General features: G+C 28.7%; 1 protein-coding gene across 2 annotated transcripts in view; it reads left to right on the top strand.

The window, feature by feature from the left end:
* LOC129981051 (mitogen-activated protein kinase 1-like) overlaps positions 1-24,488 on the top strand; it is a 46,960-nt gene that overhangs the window by 11,057 nt on the left and 11,415 nt on the right. Inside the window, exons 2-9 of one of the 2 annotated variants that reach the window (XM_056091667.1) lie at positions 7,871-7,997; positions 9,311-9,366; positions 10,028-10,217; positions 12,059-12,191; positions 15,851-15,922; positions 19,972-20,051; positions 22,406-22,484; positions 23,105-23,214. In XM_056091667.1, coding sequence (XP_055947642.1) covers positions 7,871-7,997; positions 9,311-9,366; positions 10,028-10,217; positions 12,059-12,191; positions 15,851-15,922; positions 19,972-20,051; positions 22,406-22,484; positions 23,105-23,214 — 847 coding nt within the window. Of the gene's footprint in view, positions 1-7,870; positions 7,998-9,310; positions 9,367-10,027; positions 10,218-12,058; positions 12,192-12,885; positions 12,958-15,850; positions 15,923-19,971; positions 20,052-22,405; positions 22,485-23,104; positions 23,215-24,488 lie in introns of both variants that reach the window. The other variant, XM_056091666.1, reaches the window with a different exon arrangement.

Genomic DNA, 24,488 nt, shown 5'->3' with positions numbered 1-24,488 from the left:
TTTAACAATTCTCGAACATAATATTCAACCAACAAATCATCTGTGCCGAATTTAGATTTCACACAGTCAATTGCCTTGCAATAATTTCCGGAGGAGTGGTAAAACTTACAACTAATTCCCTCGCTCTGGAATTCGGGATAGTTGCAAGGGGAGGGCACGGGGTTGAAATCTGAGATCGGGGTGAAATTTAGTTTAATGATAGTATACATTTAGAATGTTCATTCATGATAATATTAAAACGCAATGACCAATCAATTTCGAGAAAATGGTCTTCAAACTTTTGGAAAAGCTTATATACTGATAACTTGACTCTCGTTCCGATGATCCAAATGGCATGGTTGTCTAGGTAACCGTCTCGTATGCGGATGGTCAGCGTTCGAACCTGGCTAGATTTTTTTTTTCTTTTTTAATAACTTTTATTCAATTAAAAATTTACAAATATTCACGATTAATATGTTTTTAATTTTTTTTCATCCAAAATAAATATTTATTATTGAAATACATAATAATAAAATTAAAATTTTCAAAGAAAAAAAATTATAAATACAGATGCATTTTTTAAACAAAATAAAAATTATTTAAATTTAATTAACTTTTTACAGATAATTTTAATTAATATGCTACTTATTTTTATCCAAGGATAAATGTATATTCTTTTAATACTTAAATTTTAATTTAATGTTTAAAGGTAAAATAATTAAAAATGCAACATTAATGGCTACAGATAATTTAACTTCCTTGCATCATTTTGAATCAATTTTCAAATTCTTGGATTTCAATAATAATAAATTATCAATTCTAGCTCAACGAAGCTGTATTTATATCAAAAATTGAAGGGAACGGTTGATATTTACTATATATGTAAGCAAACATCTCCAACTCCAGTAATCAAAATAAATAGTAGAGAGAAGGTGTTAATTTATTGAATGCGTAGGCAGATGGTTCAAAGCGTATTAAGCATATACAAAATTCTTTTTTAATCAAACATGATCAAAAAATAAATTCTTGCGAAGATAGTGTAAAAATTCAATCAATTGTACACCATCAATTGCCATCACCAATTTTTAATAAGATATGGTATGCTGCCCTTTTTGAGGAAAGAGAGATATTTTAAAGATTTACGAGGCGGTTACCTAGACAACCATGCCATCGGGATCATCGGGACGGGCGTCAAGTTATCAGTATATAAACTTTACCAAAAGTTTGAGAGCCATTTTCTCGAAATTGTCTGGCCATTGCGTTTTAATATTTTCATGAATGAACATTCTAAATGCATACTATCATTATACTAAATCTCATCCCGATCTCAGATTTCAAACCCGCGCCCCTCCCTTTGTAAGTATTGAAACATATCGGTTTCATCGATATCGTTGTCTTCGTCAATTTTTTGGAATTTTCCCCAAAACGGCAGCCAATCTTTAATTTCACCGCCAAATTTCTTCAGTTCCAAAAGAGGCAGCTTGAATTTCCGCTTTTCACCGCCAACTGAAGATAACGTATCAGCGTTAACAGTGGGATTAGTTTTTCGATCGATTAACAATATCATCTTCCTTTAAGTTTTCAGACGTCTACGAAAGATTCAAAATGTCTTCATTTACTTGTAAAAGTTCATTATTTTTCTCGCCAAGCAGCTGAAAAGTTGCCAAACAGTCTAAATCTTCTGCAATATTTATTTCCGTCTTCGCTGACTCATCTCATTGATTAAATAATCTAGTAAATGCAGATCTAACTGTTTTCCGTTTAAGCTTTAAAGCTTCCATAATTTTTCTGGAACAGTTATTTTTACTTCAAAGTATCGACAAATTTCTAATAACAAATAATTTATTGTCAAAATAGTTTTCTTGCTTTTCGAATCGTTGATTTCAAGTCACGGGATCCTGTCGCGGACGCTATGTCGTGTACACGTCTATGTACACGGGTTCTTTTACTGTAATTGAAAACTACTCTCCTTGAAATAACCATTAACATTTACACTCATGTCTATAAATTAAGGATATGCAAGTTCAGGAAAAGAAAGAGTCAGAAGCAAAACAAATGTGACTTATTTGTAAAGCCTATTTATTAAACAAAAGGTAAAGAGCAAAAAATATAGTATATGTTTGATATCATTAATAAAGATTGCGATTTTTTGCTCCATGGAGCAAATTACAAAAACCAATATTACATGGTTGGTATGATGGTTAATACATAGTATGTCTCCCAGACGATGCAATACAGTCCGTACAACGCCTAGGCATGCTGAGTATCAAATTATCGATCTGATCTTGGGGAATATTATACCACTCATCAAGCAATGCTCTCTGAAGTTCCAGTAAACACGTAGGAGGTGGTTGACGGGCTGCAACTCGTCGGCCAAGCATATCCCACTTATGCTCTACTGAATTCAAATCCGGTGAGAATGCTGGACAGTCCATGTTGTCATCCATAAACACGAATTCTGCGCCCATGGTGCCCCGAAACAAACATACATGTTGTTCCAAAATGGCATCCCGATAGATTTGGCCTGTCATGGTTCCAATTTAAACATGCAGGTCAATTCTGGAACCCAGAATAATTCCTCCCCAAACGAGCAATCCTGCACCACCGTAACGATGTCGTTCATTGATGTTCTGTTGGTGGTAACGGATACCTTGCGCACTCCATATGAAAGTCCGGCGAGAATCAAACTGCAAGCTAAACCTATCGTCGGAAAACATCACACAAGCCCACTGTTGCAGTGTCCATAATTCATGCTCTCTATTCCAGGCTAACCGCAGCCGACAGTGTTTTGCAGTAAGTGGAACACATCTGACTGGCCCACGAGCATATAGTAGATAAATCTGCCCTAAGCATCTGTACACGGTCTGCCTTGAAACTGTCGTACCAATGGCCGAAGAGAGCTGACGAGACAGGTCTGATGCTGTGCTCCGTCTGTTTCTTTTGGCAGTACAATAGACTCCCGATTATCCGCGCCTGCCGCACTAAGGTTTTTTTTTTTTTTTTTTTTTTCCCCAGCAAAGAGAAAATGCTTCCAAAGCAAGAAGCAAATACAAATGACTGATTTCTTCAAAAAGGTGCAGTTTTACAGTTATGTTTTTGTAATTACATAATACATTACAGTATTAAAACAGTACATATGTATTAATTTTTCTGTGTATCCTTGACGCCTCTCGTGAGTACAAAGCACTTTTCTGTTTTCATTAACAAGATGCATTTAAGGTTAGTTTTGAGTGATATACTAAAATATTAAGCGTTAGTTAAACATTTCCTGCTGTTTATTTTACGTTTTATTGTACATAAAACGATTTTTCAAAGTTGGAATGATTGTTTTCTCTTTTGCTATACCCGATTTTAGCTTTTTTCGGATTATCCGCGATTTTTGTTATCCGCGGCGACCGCGCTACCCAATTCCGCGGATAATCGGAAGTGTACTGTAACTGTCAAATACCAGCCCTCAATCGGAGTTGTAACTCGGGTGCGGCCTGTGCTGTAACGTCTACTCACATTACCATCATCTTGGAATCGTTACCAAAGCCTGGAGATGACACTCGGGGCGATTCCAAGTTCCTCGGATACTTCCAGCTGGATACGCCCACATTCCAGACGGCCGATAATTCTACCACGTAAAATAATCATCCAAATGCGTCCTTTGTGTCATAATTATGCTGTTATTCCACTGAAAGGCTTATTAAGCGCTTGCAAACAATTTTACTTCTTTGCCTATAATCCTTATAAATCACTCTCTTATACTCTCATTGAGACGTACTATTGATGTCATCTGGTGTCTTCCTGCAATTTGCATGTGATTTTTGAAGATGTATGTTGGCATTTTACAAGTGATATGTGTATATTAAAATTCGATTTCCGCGTGACTTTGAATTTTCCTTAATTTATGGACATGAATGTATTTCTACGACAAGTTGTTCTATATACATATTAAATTTAAATTACTGCATTTCCGAAGGAAAATAGTTCACAGTCTTTTCAGTTTTTTAAATTCCAATACCGAGTTGAGTTATCGCTGCTTCTTCAAAGATCGCGGATTCACGCAACAACATAAGTAAAAAATAATAATAAAGCAAAAAGCACGACTCGAACCGAGGACCCGAAACACATTCATTATTCATGTTGTTCTGACCACTATAATACACATCCCACCCTTCGAAGCGGAAGTTGAATATACTTATTATAACTGTTAGTTATAAACAAAAAATTGGGTAAAATTGAGATGTTTTTGAGGAAAGGCACCTATATAGATGAATTAAAGAAAGAAACTTATCGAAATATAAAATTTGATCAAAATCTTTAGAGCCGTTTCTAAGATATGCGAAATATAGGAGATACATGAAACAACAAAAACCATTCGAAATACAATGTTTAAAATCATAAATTTTATATCATCCATCTGATTTAATCTTGTATGTGCAACTTTAATATACCTGTTCTTGTATTATTTGTTAATGAAACATTATCTAGGCTCTTCCAAAAAGATCGAAACGTGGTTTAAGTCTTTTCCTATTAGATAAGTGGGAAATGTAAATTGTCCACTAAAAAATACCGCCAATTTTCTAAAAATTATACTTTTTTAAAAATTTTATACTTTCACATAATTACAAAAAAAACCCTGCATACTTGTATTTTTAAAACTGAGCGAGTTATACTTGATTGAAAACTGAACGCGTTGGATAGGAATCAGATACCAAAATAGAAAAATGTGTGACATATTATAAAAAATATATTTACATTAAAGCTCTCTTGCGCATTTAGGGCAGATTTACTTTTAAGGGCTTTTATATATTCAAACTTCCATTTTTATTTATAAATAGTAAAATACAAAATAAATACATGCTAATAATTTGTCATTTTTTTTCAAAACGACATTCTAACAAATTAACTCGCAAACGATTTATTTTCTTTCGTTCAACTGTAATTTAACCGTTTCAAATATTTGTTAATTTTTTTTTTTAATTGGATAGTGAAATGCGGACGATTTCTTTTTCAGTTGACTTATTTATTCTCGGAATTATTTCTTTTTAGTATAATTCAACCAGATTTTTCTTGTACATATCAGAATAAAGATTGGAAATCATTCAGCTATGTTTAATTTCATATTGTCGAAGTAAGAAAATAAAGAAATTGTGTATTATGGAATTTTTAACAAATGATGAGCTATATGAATTAGCAATGATTTATTCTATATGTAATAAAAATAATACAGAAACTTCTAAGGAATTTATACAGCGATATCCGAATTTGCCTGGCCTGAAATGTCACGCGCATTTTTTTAACGGATGATGAGACGTTTAAGAATTACTGGTTCATTTCATTCGAAACCAGGCCCATGAAGAAATCGAATGTAGACTGAAGACAAAGAAACTGATACTATTGCATATTTTCCTGCAAATCCACGGACAAATATTTAAAAAGTAAGCGAAATTACGGGAGTATCTAGAACCTGGTTGACTACAATTGATAGAATAGTTGAAACACATAATTGGCATCCATTTTGCATTCGTGGACTTCAAACACTCCATCCCTCTGATTTTGACCAGCGCTTAGCATTCTGCAACTGGCTGTTAACCCAACAAGCTACAATTGAACTTTCTGAAGAACTTTATGTGAACTGATGATTGTTTACGGAAAAAATTTGGAAACAAATACATATAACGATCATTATTATAATAATACAAAATCATTTTTTGTGCAACAAATACATCAGAAAACTTTTCTGTGTCCATATGTAGCAGAATTTGGAATGGAAAACTGGTCGGTTCTGTGTTTCATTACAGCCCTGCTTATGCAACTTATTTCCAATGACATAGCGACAGTTTTTGGAGAATACATCATTATCATTAGTTTTAAAAAAAATGTGTATTTTTTACAAAATGGAGCGCCTGCACACAAGGCTATAAATGTAGCAAACTGTCTCAACGTAAATTTTGATAAACGTTGGATCGGTTTGAAAAATCCCCTGATCCATCCACATCCCCTCATCTAACGCCACTCAATTTTCATTTTTGAGGGTCAACTTCGAACATTAGTTTAAAATGCGTGCCCTATAAAGGCATCTGACCTTCAACAAAAATTAAGCGATACTTGCATCAATATTACTTTGAAAGAACTAAAAAAATATTTATAAAAGCATTATAGAAAGAGCTCAGATTTGCTTGGAGTTGATGGGAAATATTTTGAGAAGGCTTTGTGAATTGCGTTTTTTTCAGTTATAATTCTAGTATTTTTATTTTTTTAAAAATTGCCCCATTGTGTCAGTGTTACTCTCACTAAAAAATTTTTTAGATCCGAAATTTAGTATAGAAGTGAAGTTGAGAACCACACTGCTGTATTTGCAGTCATACGTCAAAATATTATTATAAACCACAATAATGTATAATAAAGACTGAAATATAATTATTAATTTTAAATTATAATAATATTTAGTGTTACATGAATTTGCTGATAATTTTATTAATTGAAATTTTAATTAGTACTGAAATCTCTTATATATGTAAATATTAGTTATACGATAGGGCATGATTGTGAGAAAATAAATTTTACAAAATAATATTAACGAGATTTGCAATCTTGTGATATTTGTATTTAGTTTTTATTATATTACATCTACTTCAGATATAATTGTTTGACTAGAAAGTTTCAAATTAATTTTTGCACAAGATGCTAAATATGAAACATATTCTAACTTCTAAATGTATGTTCTGTATTATTGCCCATTTAAATTTTTATTGCAATACCAGAAATTAAAAATAATCACAAGATCACTCTAAAATATATTTTCGAAATTTTGAATGCATGATTTCTTTTGTATTGCATACGCCAACTGCAAGACCGCAAAGAATGAAATACAGGGCCGCATGCGTTATTACATGTGCCTCATAGGCACTGATTCTCTTTGTCTGTTAAAGTTTTATTTAAAGGCATTTAGGATTTTATTTGCATGTACTATTGCATTTTTGATCTTAAAATTTCCAATATCAATTTGTATATGGCCCCTATTTTCTCAAGAAACGGCATTTTAAGTGATGGATCAAAATGACACGTCTTTTTTTTTTTTTCTGTGTCATAAAATTTATTTAGTTTTAAAGATACGGTTATGCAGTTTTTTCTAATAATCTTGTTAGATGGGAAAGAAAAGCTTTCTAGGTGACCAAATTTATCTAGGGTTATATAAAAATGTAAAAAGTGTAACTTTTTGAAAATTAACATGAAATTTTCTTATTCATGTGGTCTTATTTTGTGCCTTATTTGAATGATTTTGCTATTTATATTGCCCACTTATTTCTAATATGTAAAAAAATTAAACTACATTTCAATCTTTTTGAAACACCCTGTATATAAGGAATGAAATTGATAGTAAAATTACTTTTTATTCTTTAAGTAATTATCATCAACTTAAATGGCATTTAAAATTCTAAATTAACAGTTTTCTTAGTAAAGGAAGTCAGAATTGCTTCAGCTGAGCAACAACCTTCCGTAGAAATAAGAGATGCTGACAGCCTAAGAAATTATTGCATGATATGTTGAAAAACTGATAATGTTATCTCATTTTCGTCAAATTTAAGTGGCCAGAGACAAATGTTTTCAGACACCTTTCTTGTATGAATAATGAATTACATTATTATAAATTTGTTTAATGATTTTTTAGATATAGAAGGCATTGTTCTGTTTCATATGAATTACTATGGTAAGAATTACTTTTCTTAATGAACATTCTGCATTATGAGTTGGATTCGAGTACAAATTATGCTAATTGAATGAGGTTCCACACTATTTCATTTTAAATTTAAAGATTTTATTTTATGCTTGTAATGAGGTGTGTGGTTTAAAATGTTAAATTATTGTTGCTGTATTATAGTATGTTATTTCTACTTTCCAGGTCTGCTGTAGACACTACTACTAAAGAAAAGGTAGCTATTAAGAAGATTTCGCCCTTCGAGCATCAAACTTATTGTCAGAGAACTCTGCGAGAAATCAAGATTCTTACTAGGTTCAAGCATGAGAATGTAAGTATCTTTACTTATTTATTTATTTGAATAGAATTTTCTCTCATGAGCAGATTTATTTGTGCTTGTATTGTAAATAAGAAATCAAATTCTCTATTCCTACTTACCCCCTTCTTAAAAATTTTGCATTGTTTTATCTTCCTGAGTCTTGAACCATCTTTTATTTATAAATTTGTTTTCATGAACAAATTAATGTTTTCTAAGGAAACATTTTTATCTATGCTTTAGCAAAGGTAGAAAGCTAATTTTTATTCATAAAGTAAAATTATAATTTTATTTCTCAAGTGGAAATCTGAAAAAAGTATATAGTGTTTTCTTGAGTAGACAATGCCAGGTTTGAAAGGGTAATAAATGTTATAATTGATATTGGGCTCCAAAATAAAAATAAATTGAACTTATCTTTGCTTAAATGTTTATATAATAAAAACTGACTTAATTTTCTTTTAGCCTGCACGGGCCATGTTAAACTAAACTGAAGAAAACTTTAGTTAAAAGATGAATAACTGTAGGAAGATTACATAGAAGTTAATGATCTGCTGTGTTAAGAAGGGAAATTTACTTTTTAGTTAGCAGTTAGATCAGAAATGCAACTTTATTTTTTAGGATATATATAATATATAGGATATATTTAATATAGAAACTTCCATTTTTTTAATTTTCTTATCATTATATCTTCAGATACAAGACATTTAGTGCAAACAAAGATTTCAGCATTTCTGGGGTAGAATTAGATTAATTTTCTTTTATGTAATGATTAAACTATATTCTTAATATCTCAAGTACTTTTTATATAAATTTCTTCAATATATCAAATTCATTTCATCTTATTGTTAATCATTAATCATACTTGGTTTTATTTCTCAACATTTGTTTGGCATAAAACATTATTTTATGAAGTTTCTTTTTTTCTTCTAAGCCTGTAAATTTTTTACCTTGTATTATGTCCATATCTTATGCAACATTTAATTTCGACTGTTATTTAGCCCCTATTAACATGGTTTTGAAAACAAGATGTCATTTTTTTCCCCCATTTGATTTTTCAAAATAGGATTCAAAATTATCTTTATTTTTTTATATACATTTTATTGTGTTTAAAAAGATTTTTATATGTCAGTTTTTCTTAATAATTTCATACTGATTTTTTTTAAGAAGTTATTTCAATTCTTTACGATTATCTTGGTGGTTTAATTTGATTTTAAAGAGATTTGTTGAAATTAAATTGAGCATTAATAGTTTATAAGTTTAATAGTAGTCTATTATTTCCTTGAAAATGCTATATTTGAGTCATTTAATTTTCTTTTGTTTTTCTTTAGATCATTGATATACGGGATATCTTAAGAGCTCCCACAATTGACCTGATGAAAGATGTGTATCCTTCTTAGATGTTATATAATAGCAAATTAATTATTGTAATTTTCTTTATTCTCTGCAACTTGCCTCGCAGGCATATTGATTATGTTTCACATCTTATAATAAATACGAGAAATAAAATGAATGTATTATCAAAAATAAGTGATAAAATATTTTTAAAAATATTGAAAACTATTTTGAGTTCATTGTAGCCACATCTTTAAAATCGAATAAATAAATAAATAAATAATAAAGTATTGTTATGAACTGTGAATAAAAATGAGTGCCTGAGTTGGTAAATTGTATGACAATTAAATTGCTATTATTGTAAAGATTATTTTTTGAATTGCAAGATGGTGTAAAAACCATTTTTGTCTGGCAATATTCAGAAATTATTACAGGTAAATGGCAAAATCTGCCTCATTAAAATTGTTCTTGAAATATTAACAATTTTTTAGAGAGGGCTACTGTTTCTGTTATCATAAATTATTTTTCAAATGTTAACTTCTTAATATAATCACATCTGTAGTTGTAGATATTATTGAATATAATTTAGAAGCTCAAAAATTTGTCAAATTCTTTGCAATCTCAGAATTACTATGTCTCATAAATAGTATTATAATTTTAACTTTTAGCTTAATATTCATAAAAGTTTAATTTTTCCTTAATTAAAAAATCAGTTACATTGTGCAGTGTTTAATGGAGACAGACTTATATAAGCTTTTGAAAACTCAGAAGCTTGGAAATGATCATGTCTGCTACTTTTTGTACCAGATTTTGAGAGGATTGAAATACATCCATTCTGCAAATGTTCTGCACCGAGATTTAAAGCCGAGTAATCTGCTTTTGAATACAACTTGCGACTTAAAGGTAAGTTTTTGTCGTACTTCTAGATGATGGTCAATTTTGAGTTCTCCTTCTGTTTTTTCCCCTTTGATTTTTACTTTCTTTCATTTAATTACATTCTAAACTAAAATAAAAAGATTGGAGAATTTTAATTTAAAAATGCAGTTTACTCTAGGCACCTTTAACAGATTTATTGTGTTTATTAACTTTAAAAAGTAAAGTAAAAGAACTATACCTACCAACAGCTATGGGAAGTAGGTGGAAACTATGAAAAATTACTAAAAAAAAAAAAAAAAAAAAAAAAACTGCCAAAAATACTTCCCAAATGTTAATGGTTATTGAAAATTTTTTTTTTTTTTTTTTTTTTTTTTTTTTTTTTTTTGAAAAACAGCAGAATCTTGTTATATGAATGAGAAAACATTGGAGTTGCTTCTCATTGCAAAATGCATATGGGGGTTTGCTATGACTTAAAACTGAGGAATAATGACTTCAAAAAAGTATGAATGCTTGTTATTTCATTAAAAAAAAATTGTAAATGTCGGATTGTGTTAATTTATTTGATCAACAAAATTGGTTTGTGTTTTTGAGTAGAATTATTTCAATAATATATTTAATCGATAAAAGTATTCTGATAAATAATTTTTGATAATGTTTTAATTAACATCTTTTAGAAGTATCTGTTCTTCAATAATTTGTTTTATTGTTTTGTTTCCACTTATATTATTAAAAAATTGTTTTTATGGGGATTAAATAAGTAAATATCTGAATTTTGAAGTGGGAAGGTGGGTCCTTTGTAGGTCCTTTGAACACTCTGAAGACCATCACTCTTTGAAATGTAGTTCTTTTAAAATCAAAACAGCATAAAATAAAAAGTGATAGAATATAAACATTTCCTTTCCCCTTCTTGCAATCAAATCTTCATTTTTGTCAAAGAGGCTCTTGTTTTACACATTCAAAATAATGCTGATGATTAAGGGGTCATGCACAAATTATGATAACAATTTCTAGAAGTTTTATTCATTCATTTTACTGTTGTGTGTGTTTATAACTTGTTAAATTGATGAAAGACATATTTGATGTGGGAAATATAACTTTAAAATGATTCTTGCGTGCTCATTAAAATTTAAAATCATAATTGCATCATAAATTTTAACCCCCCCCCCCTCCATTTTAAGAATAATTAGTCTAGATCACACTGTAAAAATTTAACAGATTATTAAAAATTAAGAGAATTCTTTATTTATTAGCATGAAAAGAAAATTCAAAATTTCAGAATTTCAAACGTCTCCTTTCTTTTTCAAATGCTTTTTGCTAGACACAAAATGTGAATGCTACAAAAAATATCTAATTTTATTATATTCAGGCATTAGCAAGAGATTTTAATAGTTAGCAAACAAAAAAATTTAATGTAAATTTAGCATCTGCCCTCAACATCAATCAACAATGACAGTGAAAAAGGAAGTAACTATTGTCAAAGAGATAGGTCTCTCCTCATTATTTTATTACCCTGGAACAAATTTAATTTTCAAATGAAGAGAAATAAAAAAAAAAAAACTGCTTATGAACAACATTTTAAATTTTTGAGCAGATTAACATGTATTTTAAAATTTGTATAAATGTTGGAATGTTTCGTTACATGATAATCTAAGCAATGTATATGGAAATTTCATTATTATTTCCTGATTGAAATAATATATTATTAGAAAACAAATTGTATTCTTTGAAACTAATTAATGATTTGTTCCATAGTAGATAATAGCTGCTGCTTCAAACTATCTTCATGAAACCATCATCATCAAACTATCATTATATGAACCATTTTTACTTTTTTAACTGTCCAAATCAACTTATTTCTTTCTTTATAGATTTGTGACTTTGGATTAGCTCGAGTTGCAGATCCAGCTTATGATCACACTGGTCTTTTGACAGAGTATGTGGCTACAAGGTGGTACAGAGCACCAGAGATTATGTTGAACAGTAAAGGTTACACTAAATCGAGTATCCTTTTTGTAATTAATTTTCTATTTCTTTGTTATATATTACTATTTTTTTTTAAAAAATTGATTTTTTTTATCAAATTTTAAAATTAAAGTTCTCAAAATAACTTTAGATTCTATCAAGACTTTACAACTTTAGATTATACTTAACAACTTTACTCTATAACTTTAGATTCTATAAAGCTATTTATTCTAATGTGCCATTTTTGTCTATTGAGATATTTTGATACAATCATTTAAAAATTAAAAATGTAGAGCTAAGGTATTGAATTTAAATAAACTAAATCTAACTTTACATGGTATGCCAAAAATTAACAAAACTGTCATTTTTATTAAATGGTTGTTTTATGTTCAAAATAAATTTTTAAGGGCAACAGTGAAGTTAATGTTTTCTTCCTGGCACATAGCATATCTTCTTTTCTGCTATCTAGTCCAGGGAGGTATCCTGTTTTCAGTAAATTAATTTCAAAACTAATTTGAGATGTGCATGTCAATACTCAATTTTTCAGTTCTTTCTTTCTTTATAATATACAATCTTTTGTTATTTTGTTTGTTATTCTGTTTATTTATGATTTTGAATGTGAAATTATATCTTTTCAGAATCCCTTGCTTCATCAATTTTGGCTTTTTTATTTCCTGGCTAAATTTATTCTAAACATCTTTTTTTTGCATAATTCTCCTTAATTTTGTTTTAGTTGATATATGGTCTGTCGGTTGTATTTTAGCTGAAATGTTGTCAAACAAGCCAATTTTTCCTGGCAAACATTGTAAGTATGCAATGGAAATGTATTACAAGTATTTAATTATTATTGTATGTGTTATCAATATTTTTTTCTATTTATGCTGAAATGATTGGTAAATATCAAATACTTCACTTCCAAAAACACGGTCATTTGCACTAAATTTTGCATGTTTAAAGTATCACTGGAATTTTTGAAATTTTATCTATGCATTGCTAATCACTGTCTTATTCCTGAAAATTTAACATAAAAAAAAATTACATTTTGCTTTTGCTTGTTCTTTTACTTTAAAATGAAAGAAAATCAAATTTTTGCTTGCTTTGAAATTGTTCTAAAAAGGTGCGAAATTTGTTTTTTTTTATATTTAATAAAATAATGCAATAAGGGGGCAACTCAGCTATTTAAGTTGATTACAAAATAATCATTGAGCTTAAGCTTTCTATAGTTCAGAGAATATTTTGTGTTAAAAAAATACTTTATAAAAGACGGAGCCCTGACCCCCATTTGTCCTCTAAATAATAACAACAAAAGTTCTTTGTCTTCCTTTCCTTACACAATAATCATATATGATAGTTATATATATTTCTCCTCAGGATATTAGGGACAGTGTCATTAAAACATCATTCATGCGGTTCTTGGGTGCATTACCCTCTGTAGGTAGTTCATATGTTACGGTCAACGTGAATATCGGTTATTATTAATAATAACCAAACCAGTTAGTATTAACCCTTTGTGATGTTATTAAATTTAGACAGGTGTCATGCTTATTGGAATTAATTTCTGTTGAGGGAGCAGTAATACATAGTATGCAAGATTATGAAGGGAAAAGGCTATTTATTCATTCTTTTGTAAACTTTGATGTTGTAAACACAATAATGTGTTTTAATGGAATGTTTTATTGTAAAAACTATAGTTTATAATTCGCCATTTTGTGGTATCTTTCAAAACAGTCTCTATTGTGAAGTCCTGGTTTTCAGTAACAAGTGTTGTGAAAATAATTCATCTGGTGTCTTCTGCACTTGATTTTTCATGGCGAGTCAGAGGCTGTTTTATTAATATTAGGTTTCATTGTCACAAAATGGTAGAAGCAGCATATTGGTTTATTAGCCCTTTCTGTTCTGTTAAGATATGACGAATGTAATATGTTGTGGGGGCTGAGAGTAGGCATACGACAGGAATGGTAAAAATGCTTTGGTGGCTGAGAGTAGGCATATGATCACAAAGGGTTAATAATAGCCAATTATTCACATTGACCGTGACAGATACATAACATGACCCTAAATAAGAATTTGTCAAATCTAAAAACTTTCAAAGCCACTTGAGAACAGGTGAATTGTTGACACTACATAGACTAATATAGCACCTCTTGATGCTATAAATCTCTTAATTTCTTTTACTGCTTTGTTCGAAAAAGTATTTTTGCTCCATTTTTGGAGGGGGGGGGGGAAATTTAGCAACTACTTTACCTTCCTACATCCTCCTGATTATCATTAAAAAATGTGACTGATATTAAAATTATTTATAATTATATTCCTTCTATGATATTAATTATGCATTTCCAAGTCTAATCTGGATAAACTTAATGCATTATTTGCAAATGATGATTAAAATTTAGAAAGAAAAAATATAAAACAATTGGCTGTGCCTGGGCATTTATGAATGTATTGCATTCTGCAATATATTTTCTAGCATGTTATCTTTGAGTCTTAGGTTTGTGAACTTGTGCGTACATTTTAGTTGATTGCAAATATAAAAATTAGCATTTTCCTATCTACTGCTGGTACACTGCCACAAAATTGTTTCTTTATGATTAGTTTTATTTATCTTCCTTCTCTCCTTATAAATCTGTGTTTTCATATTGGATTAAAAATTGACTAAATGCTTATTAGAATGGAAAAACTTTTAAATATTCTTATCGATACTTTGACTGTCAGCTTTGTGTTTTATTTTGCATTCTATCTTTTAAAAATGCTGCATTAACCCTTTAAAGGGCCATTTTTTTCTAGCCATATTATGTTAAAATACTTTTAGGCTTGAAATTAGAATAAGTAAAGGGATTCATTTAGCTTATTAGGTAAATTTAATTTAATTAATTTGGTTAATTAATAATTAAGTAACAAATCAAGACGCATCATTTTGATTGAGATAAAGAACTGAAACATCTAAATTTCTGTCCTTCTAAAAAAATTTGCCAGAACTTATGCCAACCAACAAAATTTCATACAAAGATTGATAAATTTGGTGGGAAGCATACTTCCCACGGCCCTAGAAACGGTTTAAGTAGAAAATTTTAAAACAAAAACGTTTTCCAATAACACATGCTAACATTTATAATATGCAATATAATAATACTGTGACTAGTTTAAAAACTGGGCAATTTTACTATGAATCTTTTTTTTTTTTTTTTTTGGCTATATTTTAAAAGGAAAGTAAACATTTCATGATTCATATAGAGTGATTTTTTTCAGTAAAGTGTAATTTTTATTTCTAAACTTTTTAAAAAATTCCTTTAAACCTTTTTTTATGCATTTTTTTATTATTATTATTCTTTGCTGATTTTTTTAAAAAGTGACTTGCTTGCTTATCTTATCTAATTCATCGGCATATACCAGTCTTATCAGCCTAATCACTGTCAAATTTTATTTTATTTCTTTTTTATATAATCAGTAGAATTTGATGCAGTATCAGATATGAGGAGTTTTTGACTCCTTAGATAGCGAAGTGCTTGAATTCTATGAATTGAAAAGGGGGGTTAAATTTTAAAATCAAGAGAAAGAATACAAATCTGAGAATTTTTTCTGCCCCTTATATTTCTGTTGCTTTTTGAGAATAAGAATATGGTCTGTGTTTGGTTTTGAACATCTTTCAACTAAATAGTGGGAATTTGCATTTAACTAGAGTAATCCTTAATAAATATTAGTTGATGTGTGGTCAGTGGGTTGTTGTTTAGCCGAAATGCTATCTGGGAGACCTCTTTTTCCTGGCAGGAACTGTAAGTATTGGTCTTTATTAATTGTTTTAATTTCAAATTTGCTCTGTGGGATCTTATGTGAAAAAGTTTAAAAGGGTTTTTCATATTCCTGAAATATGTTATTTTCTTTGTTTGATTTCTGGTTATTGTTGTATTGTGTATGTTCTCTAGTTTTATTAACATTATTTATGATAATATATTCTACGTACATTAAAATTCATTTCTTAAATTTTTTTAATGAAAATATTTTACAGACAAATAAGTTGGAACATATAATTGCTATCAAATAAATAAGAATAAAATTTTGTGCATTATTTTTCTGAAAAATTATTTGTTATTGTCCATTTTAAAAGTTTATTTGATACCATTCTTTTTTCTCTATTTTTCAACAAACAATAAAGGATTTTTGTTAATCTTGCAAGAATTTGAATTAAAGATGCTTCTAATGTATAGTTTTTGCTTCGCTGTTATTTTTATTACATTTATTTAATATAGAATAGTGAGTGCAAAAAAAAATATAAAGATTTCAAATATTGTAGAATGTGAAGCTGTTTTGAGATGTACTTTGTTTCGAACCTTAAATAAACTATAGTAACTTGGTAAAATTATCTTTTTTAGTATAGTCATCCCCTTCCATATATGAACTGGTTATTGATAAAGTGGATGTAAATTGATAACAGATGTGTCTTGCATCTGGCTACCTCTTGTTGTTTCATATGAGGTGTTTTTTTTTTTTTTTTTTTTTGCTCTGTATTTAGCTGATGGATAGATCTTGCAAAATAAATATTTAACTGAAAAATACTCTATATTTGGGAACATTAAAGTTTCATAATATTATTGTACATTTTATTTACAGTAATGATTTATATGACTTTACATTTATATATATTTTTATATATATGCATGCTTCTCCCTCTTCAGTATTTTTCATTATGACAAATGACTGAAATAATTTCTTGAAAATAATAAAATAAGATTGAAGTAGCTGATTAATTCTTATTTTAAATCATTTTGAATTGTGACTTCAAAGAACATGAATCAATTATACTGAAATCTTAAGCATTTTTTTTGGGGGGGGGGGGGTCGAATTACTTTTAAAATCTGTGACAATTTAGCATGCACCTGTATTAGGCACATTTATTGGGATTGGGTTATTTTCCTGGAATTAGTTCAATATTCAGTTCTTCATATATACAGTAATGCTCAAAATTGTGGGTTCTTTTGAAAAAGTGCATTTTTGAGATTTGATGCCACATAATAACAATTTTATTAAGATATATTATTTTCAAGATAATTTAAACAAAAATTTAATAAACTGACATTTATAATGTATGTTTGTTTATGAATAGCAATTAGGAAGAAGAAAAAAGATAGCAAATAATGAAACAAAAATGTTAATTTATGACATTTAATAGCGGGCTAACCTTTAGCATCAATTATGGTCTTGCTACACCATCCTCTGGAGTTCACCAATTCTTAGCTGTTATAATGTGATACCATGATTGAATTATTGTTTCAATTAATTGGCTTTTATTGACAGCTTGTTTCTTTGTAACATGTCTTTCACTTGTTCAAAGTTTTCACTTTTCAGTTGGTTCTGATCTGTACTATTTCCAGTCCACTCCACTGTGAAATATGATAGTCTTGAAGCCAGCTTTTGTAAAAAGTGGCAAAATGACATGGAGCTGTATTCTGTTGAAATGTAAATTTTTCCTATTAAGGAAAAGATTGCATGTGAAATTTAACAGGAGCAAATATTTTATTTATAATATTTGTGCATTAATATTACCATAAATTATTCAATGGCTTTTGTTGCCATACAGTCTCGGATCATAATACTAACTTGGCATTTAACAGAAGGTGTAATGCAACCCTGCTGTAAATCTTCTGTTCTTCTTTTTACAAATTTTGTACCATAGCTATCACATCATGAGATTCTGGTCCTATTGCTCTAAATAACGTGGTCTCATTTCTTTGCTGCTTAATTTAATCTCTACAATATCTGTTTTGGATTTTGAAAAAAATCTAGAATTTAGGCTAGATTGGCATTCAAATGGTCTTCACATACAACTTCAGATTGCATTGCAACATTTCATTTTGTATACTCTCAGATTATTTTAGTACTTTTTTTATAATGTAGAAATGGTTTTTTAATTATTTTGTTATTTAATGTTGTACACCTCTTCCTGTCTTTATTGATTTGGTTCTCCAATAAATGGATTTTCTTTCATTCTTCAAAAATTTATAAGTTCTAATTTTAGTTAGATATCATCGATTTTCTTTACAATTGAAGCCATGCTGATGCAATAGTACAACTTTATATGATTTATTTTCTTGGGGGGGGGGTGACAAGTCGATTCTTTTATTCTTTATGTTTTGACTACTCCTAAAATGGAAAAACAAGCACAATAACTAAGATAACAATCACAAAAAAACATGGAAAAATTTACCTTGTCTCAATTCTAACACATAGCATGATTGTCTTGGTGAATATTGATATTAGTTTGTCGCCTGCCTAGTTGTTTTGGCATTCATGCTTATTGACTATATTCAAATAAAGAAAAACTGCATCTTATCGACTCAAGCAGATTGTGCTTCTAGTTATTTAGCTGTAATCTTTTTTAAATAGTAATTCTTGGTTAAACTATCTTTAAATTGACATTTAGCTATATAGTATTACTGCAAATACTGTTGTACTATTGCTGTTATGAGCCATTGAATCCTAAAACACACTTTTACGTTTAGTTTTCGTAATTTTGGCTAGCACTATATAAATTCTATAGGCTTGCTTCCTTTTATATTGTGCTTGTTGCATTTGCAGACATTTCTCTACCTTTATGTTTCTAAGTGATAGATAACTCATCATAATATAAAAATATACTACTTGGGGATTTTTATCATGTCATATGTTTTTGTATCCCCCCCCCCTCTCAAATTATGGTAGAGCTGTGATGTCTCAACTTCAGAACTTGGAAAAGCCTTTAGGTTCAGAACCTGATTCCACTAAAGATCTGTCATGTATGTGACCCTGGCAGATCTTAAATGATCAAATATTTTCTCATCGGTGTGGTAAGGAAGTTTTGAGAAAAGGGGGCTGTGCTCACTATCTGATCAGAATTCAAAATTACAAAATCTATCCCAAAATTATTATTTCAAAATGAAATATTAACTACATTTGTGGTAGCTTATAAAAAATTCCAACGTTGCAAGATATAAAAGTGACAGTTTGAAAAATAGTAGTATATTCTTTCACAAAAGCCGAGCATTATGTATAATCAACTGAAAAGGAAAACCTTTCAAATAATAAACATTTAGAAATAATATCAATGATAATATTCTTACTCCCTTCATGAAAAATATAACTTATCTTTAGGGAGATTTGAAAATTTTAAATTCCATTTTTTTTAGTTGTTATTACTTTTACATTATTGTATTGTATTTTAAATTATAATTGCCATTTTTGAGTTGTGAAAACATGAATTTTAGAATTATTGAGTGGGGGGGGGGGTATTAAAATCGCAAATCTTACTTGCCATAATGGATAAATTCCATTTGTATTGTCAGATTAAAATCGGGCATTAAATAAAAAAAAAAAGAAAGAAATCTTGAATCTATATTAACAGAATATCTATCCTTCTACCCTCATACTATTTTATTTAAAGTATAGACAAACTAATACATACTACATTATTATTTTGTTGTAGATGTTTTTTTAAATTAATTATTAAAATTTATTAAAAGAAATATTTTTTTTATTTATCATTTGCATTTTCTGAAGCATTTTAAATCTTCAGAAGGTACTCTCTAAAGATAAATTTCTATCTTTGTTTCTATTTTTCCTTTCAATTTCAAAAATGTTCCAATAAAAGCTGTGATCTTGTAGAATGTAATCTCGAAGTCATCACTTTTATATATAGTATAAAAACATAATTTATATTTTTATTCTTTACTAGTTATTTTATCAATAAAATAATTTACCTTCTTTCATGATGACTTAAAGATTCTAATAAATAAGAACTAGGTTGATATGTTGTTTTTTTCTCAATAAAATGTATAAATTTTTGTTCTAGACCTTGATCAACTGAATCATATTCTGAACATTGTTGGCTCACCATCGCAGGAAGACATGTATTGCATCATAAATGAAAAAGTAATTATAATTTTTTAATTTCAAAAAAAATGTTAACAGTTTTTTTTTTTTTTTTTTTTTTTTAATTTAATCCTTTTTTTTTCCTGTTCAGTAACGATTCTATCTTAATCATTGAAAATAAAAACTAATGTGTAAAACTTCCTATTTTTTTTAAAAGATGTTGCATTCTTAAAATGTCTTGATAATGTGATAATAGAAATTTTGCAGCACTGCCTGAAGTCTGAAAGCACTATCATGCCTTTATATTTACTTTATGGCTTACTACAATAATTTATAAAGTATTTGAACAGGTATATATATAAGCATGTAATTTTTTAATCAAAAGACAGTGAAGAGACATTCAATTTTTTTTTTGACATTGTTTTATTTCATCCCAGAGAAGCATGCATTATGTACAAGCAGGAGCAACGAGCACACACACAACACAGAGCCAAAAGAAAAAAATGAGGGAAAGTTGGTGAAAATTTTTATCCCTGGTTTTATATAACATGAGATTTCGATACGGGTTTCTGACACGTGTCGATTCTGATAGGAATTTCTCGCACATGTCGACATTGACAAGGGAAACAGGGGAGGGGGTCCTTTAGAAGAATCTGTTTGCATCAGCAATTCTCTATCCCTTCATTCGGCACGTGGGAACCACCAATGCAATCATTTTTACAAAGCTTCGGGTGAATTAATTAAATAGAAAAAGTGGAATGGGGTCAGGAAATAAGAGAATATTTTAGAATGACTTTGATATGGGTTGAATTATGCTAAAAAATATAGGAAATTGATTAAGATTAAATTAAATTAATGTAAAATATTATTACATACACACATGTATATATATATAATACTGTTTGACAATATATTCTAAAACCCCTCCATACTTTTGCACGTGCGTTAGGATGGGTTTAATTCATCAAAATAGGAGTGAGAGGAAAGATGAAAGGAGGGGATGTTACATTTAAGAATAAAATAAACTTGGATTACTCACAGACTAAATTAAAATAATACAATCAGAAATGACACAATATTTACTTACACGTGGGGGAAAAATTGAACAAAAAAAGTATTCAATAGGGCGAAAATCAAGGTCGAAGAATTCCGGAAATGCGCATCCTTCCGCATCTCTCCTATTAATGAGATAGAATTGTCGAAAGTGGCCATCTCAGAATACTGAAATGAATTGTAATCTCGAATTTATTTTATATGATTAACTTAATATTTTTTAATTTTGTCTTTTAATTAATGTGTCTTTTTTTTAACTGTCCCATTCCGAGATAATTTTTTTCTTATTATGCTTAAAAGTTCTTGAATCATTTGTAAATATCAAACTACAAAGAGTGTAGATCCATAGTGGAACTTTTTCTTACATTGAAATGAGTATTACCTCAAATTTTGAATATAATAATTAAAATTGATTTGATATTTTGATGATGATGCTTACAAATTTCATTGGGAATCAAGCAGTAGGGATGAAAATTGCAATTAAAATTGTTTGAATATGGCATAAAGACAGGATCTATATAACACTGGTCTACTGTTTAAAGTGAAAAGTCAGAAAAATCAGTTAATAGGTACCTGCTTTAAAGTGCTGTTTCTCTCTAACAAAAAAAAATGTGTGTGTATCAATATATGTATAAATATGTATTCTTATGATAAATTGCTGAAATGACATATTGAAACAACACATTTTGTTTTTCTGTTGGTTTGATTAATTTTAACATTACATCAGTGATATAAGTACAAGATAGCCCTTCTTATAATAGCCCAATAACTAATTTTTAAATAATTAGATACAGACATATATTTCCAATTGGAGAAATTTTCTAAATGGCATATATATGTTTTTGGTAAGTTCCACTCTTCTGTGATATTATTATTTCTATTTTAAGTCATTTCAGTGCTCCGTTTAAAACCTACAAATCAACAAATATTGTTTGCTTCAAACTAGCTATTTATTAACTTAAAATAATGTTCATTAACTCAATTCTTAATGTTTTTCTTAGTTTTTTTTATACTGCTTTAATACGTAATTAACTCAGAATAATTAAAAATGCCAGTTTTTGCATTAAAAGTATTAAGATGAAGCAAAATAATTATACGTATTTTTTCCCCTCATTATTTTAATTATTGCCATACTAATTTTTATCTTTTTTTTTCTTTTTTTTTTTTTTCTTTTTTTTTTTTTTTTTTTTTTTTTTTTTTTTCCCCAAAATGAAACACTGGGATTTGTTTTGAAATTCGTAAAAGATTACTCATGATAAAATGGCATGATTTTTCTTTCTCTGTAATAATCAGCAAAACTCTCATGTCTTGCTTTATGTGAATTGTTATATAGTATTTGTAAAATGAGATTTTCCTCTTAGGCTCGCACCTATTTGCAATCTTTACCTAGGAAACCCAAAGTTCCATGGACAAGTCTTTATCCTAATGCTAATGTCCAGGGTAAGAAGGTTACATTTTTCTGTACTTTATTGTATGATAATAATATTTCTTAATTGAAATGAAAAATGCACAGTAAATCCTGATTTTAATTTGAAAGCTTGATTTTATCAGTTATTTGTTTAACTATATTTATTGTACATTATTTTATAAATATGTTTATTGCTAAGGGCAGCAGGTGTCTAAAATTTTCCTTTGTATGCAAATACTGCATAATATAAGATAAAGCACATGAGTCCTGTCTGAAAGTATGCAAGTTATTTAAGAAAGAGATAGAGCAATAACTTATTCCATTTGGTAAAAAAGAAAGTTTTGATAGTAAAAAAATTGATCTAAAGATTATTATTTGTACTAAGTTGCTAAATAATTTGTCAATATGGCTTAAGTCATTATTAATGATAAAATTGACCTATTTTTTAGGGTTATTTTATTCTGGTGGTATTAACTGTAATGGTATATTCATTTTAGTTTATAAAGTTCATGATGTTTATTTTGCCGGTTTTTATCATGTCACTTTTACTGTTGGTTTATTTTCATGAAATTAGTATGCAATTCATTTTTTAGTGTGAAAATACTTTTGTGTGCTATATATTTTCATTAATATATATAAATGTGTTTTTCAGCTTTGGATTTGTTAGATAAGATGCTCACATTCAATTCTCACAGGCGAATAACAGTTGAAGATGCTTTGAGTCATCCATACTTTACAGAGTATTATGATCCTGAAGATGAGGTATTTCATTTCATTTTCTATGGAACTTATTTATTATCATGTGTTTACATACCGTATAAACTATGTAAAAAATAAGAAATTAAATGCTTGGAAATGCACAATGCAGATTTACAATATTTTGAAAAATAATGAATAAAAATACTTTCAATAATAATAATAATAATGCTGTCATATTTTCCATAAATGTAAGATGACAACTTTAATGAAAACTGTTCAACTAGTCATTACTATTGCAATTAAAATGCTATGAAAACATATATACAGTAGTGGCTAAGACTGAAATTTTTTAGAAAAATCGAATTTTTGAACTTCTTTAGCTTATAACTGCTACTTATTAAGGGAAATACTGTGAAGGAAATACTGTATATATCATTATCAAGTTAATTATCCAAGAATTTAATTCAATAACTTTTATAATGGATATTTGTATTGGAACAGCATTATCAAGATCAAAGAAAAAGGGAAGGTAAAAATAATAGCATATACAAAAATTCACACTTGTATGAGTTAATATTTACCCTTTCTGGGGTAGTGGTCACAAAAAAGGACACCAATTTTAAAATTTTCTATAAAAAAAAATCTATTTGCTTTAAAACTCCAAAAATTGCTGGAAAAATAGCATTTAGACGTCCTTTTAGAAAAATTAATGTCAGATTTCTTTTATGGCATTAATTTAATGTTAAAAATACCCTGAATTTTTGGGGGGGGGGCTGTTTTTATAATCTCCGGGTTCGGGAGAAAGAAGCCCATTGTTTGAAGCCAGAAAACATTTCAGATTTGCCTTTCATTCTCGGTTTTCTTCATTTACTTGTACTCCACACTCGCGTTCTGCTTTATTTTATTTATTTATTTTTGCTATATTTTTCTGTAAATATTTACTTTTATATAGTCACAATATTTTATTTAAACTTTTTTTTTAAATGTTTAGCATGTACCTATCAAGTGCCCTCCCCCCTCGAATACATTCGCTCTGCAATATTTACAAAAATATGTGCAAAAGGCAAACAATGTGCAGAACATGAAATGTCCCATTATGTATCAGACAAAAAGGCACTCCCACATGCTTTAAGAAATTTCATACCAAATAGTAACTTATTTTTATTTTGTTTTTTATGATATTTTCCATTTTAAATTTAATTGTAAATATTTATTTTTAGTATTTTTATTCTTAGCTGAATTAAATTATAATGTGTTATTATATTTTTTATTAAATTGCAATAGTTTTTATTTATTTATATTCTAAGATTTACTTCAGAATTTTTGTAGTAAATATT

Source organism: Argiope bruennichi, chromosome 8, assembly GCF_947563725.1.
Source record: "Argiope bruennichi chromosome 8, qqArgBrue1.1, whole genome shotgun sequence".
NCBI lineage: Eukaryota > Metazoa > Arthropoda > Arachnida > Araneae > Araneidae > Argiope > Argiope bruennichi.
This window is presented reverse-complemented; position numbering and strand designations above follow the sequence as displayed.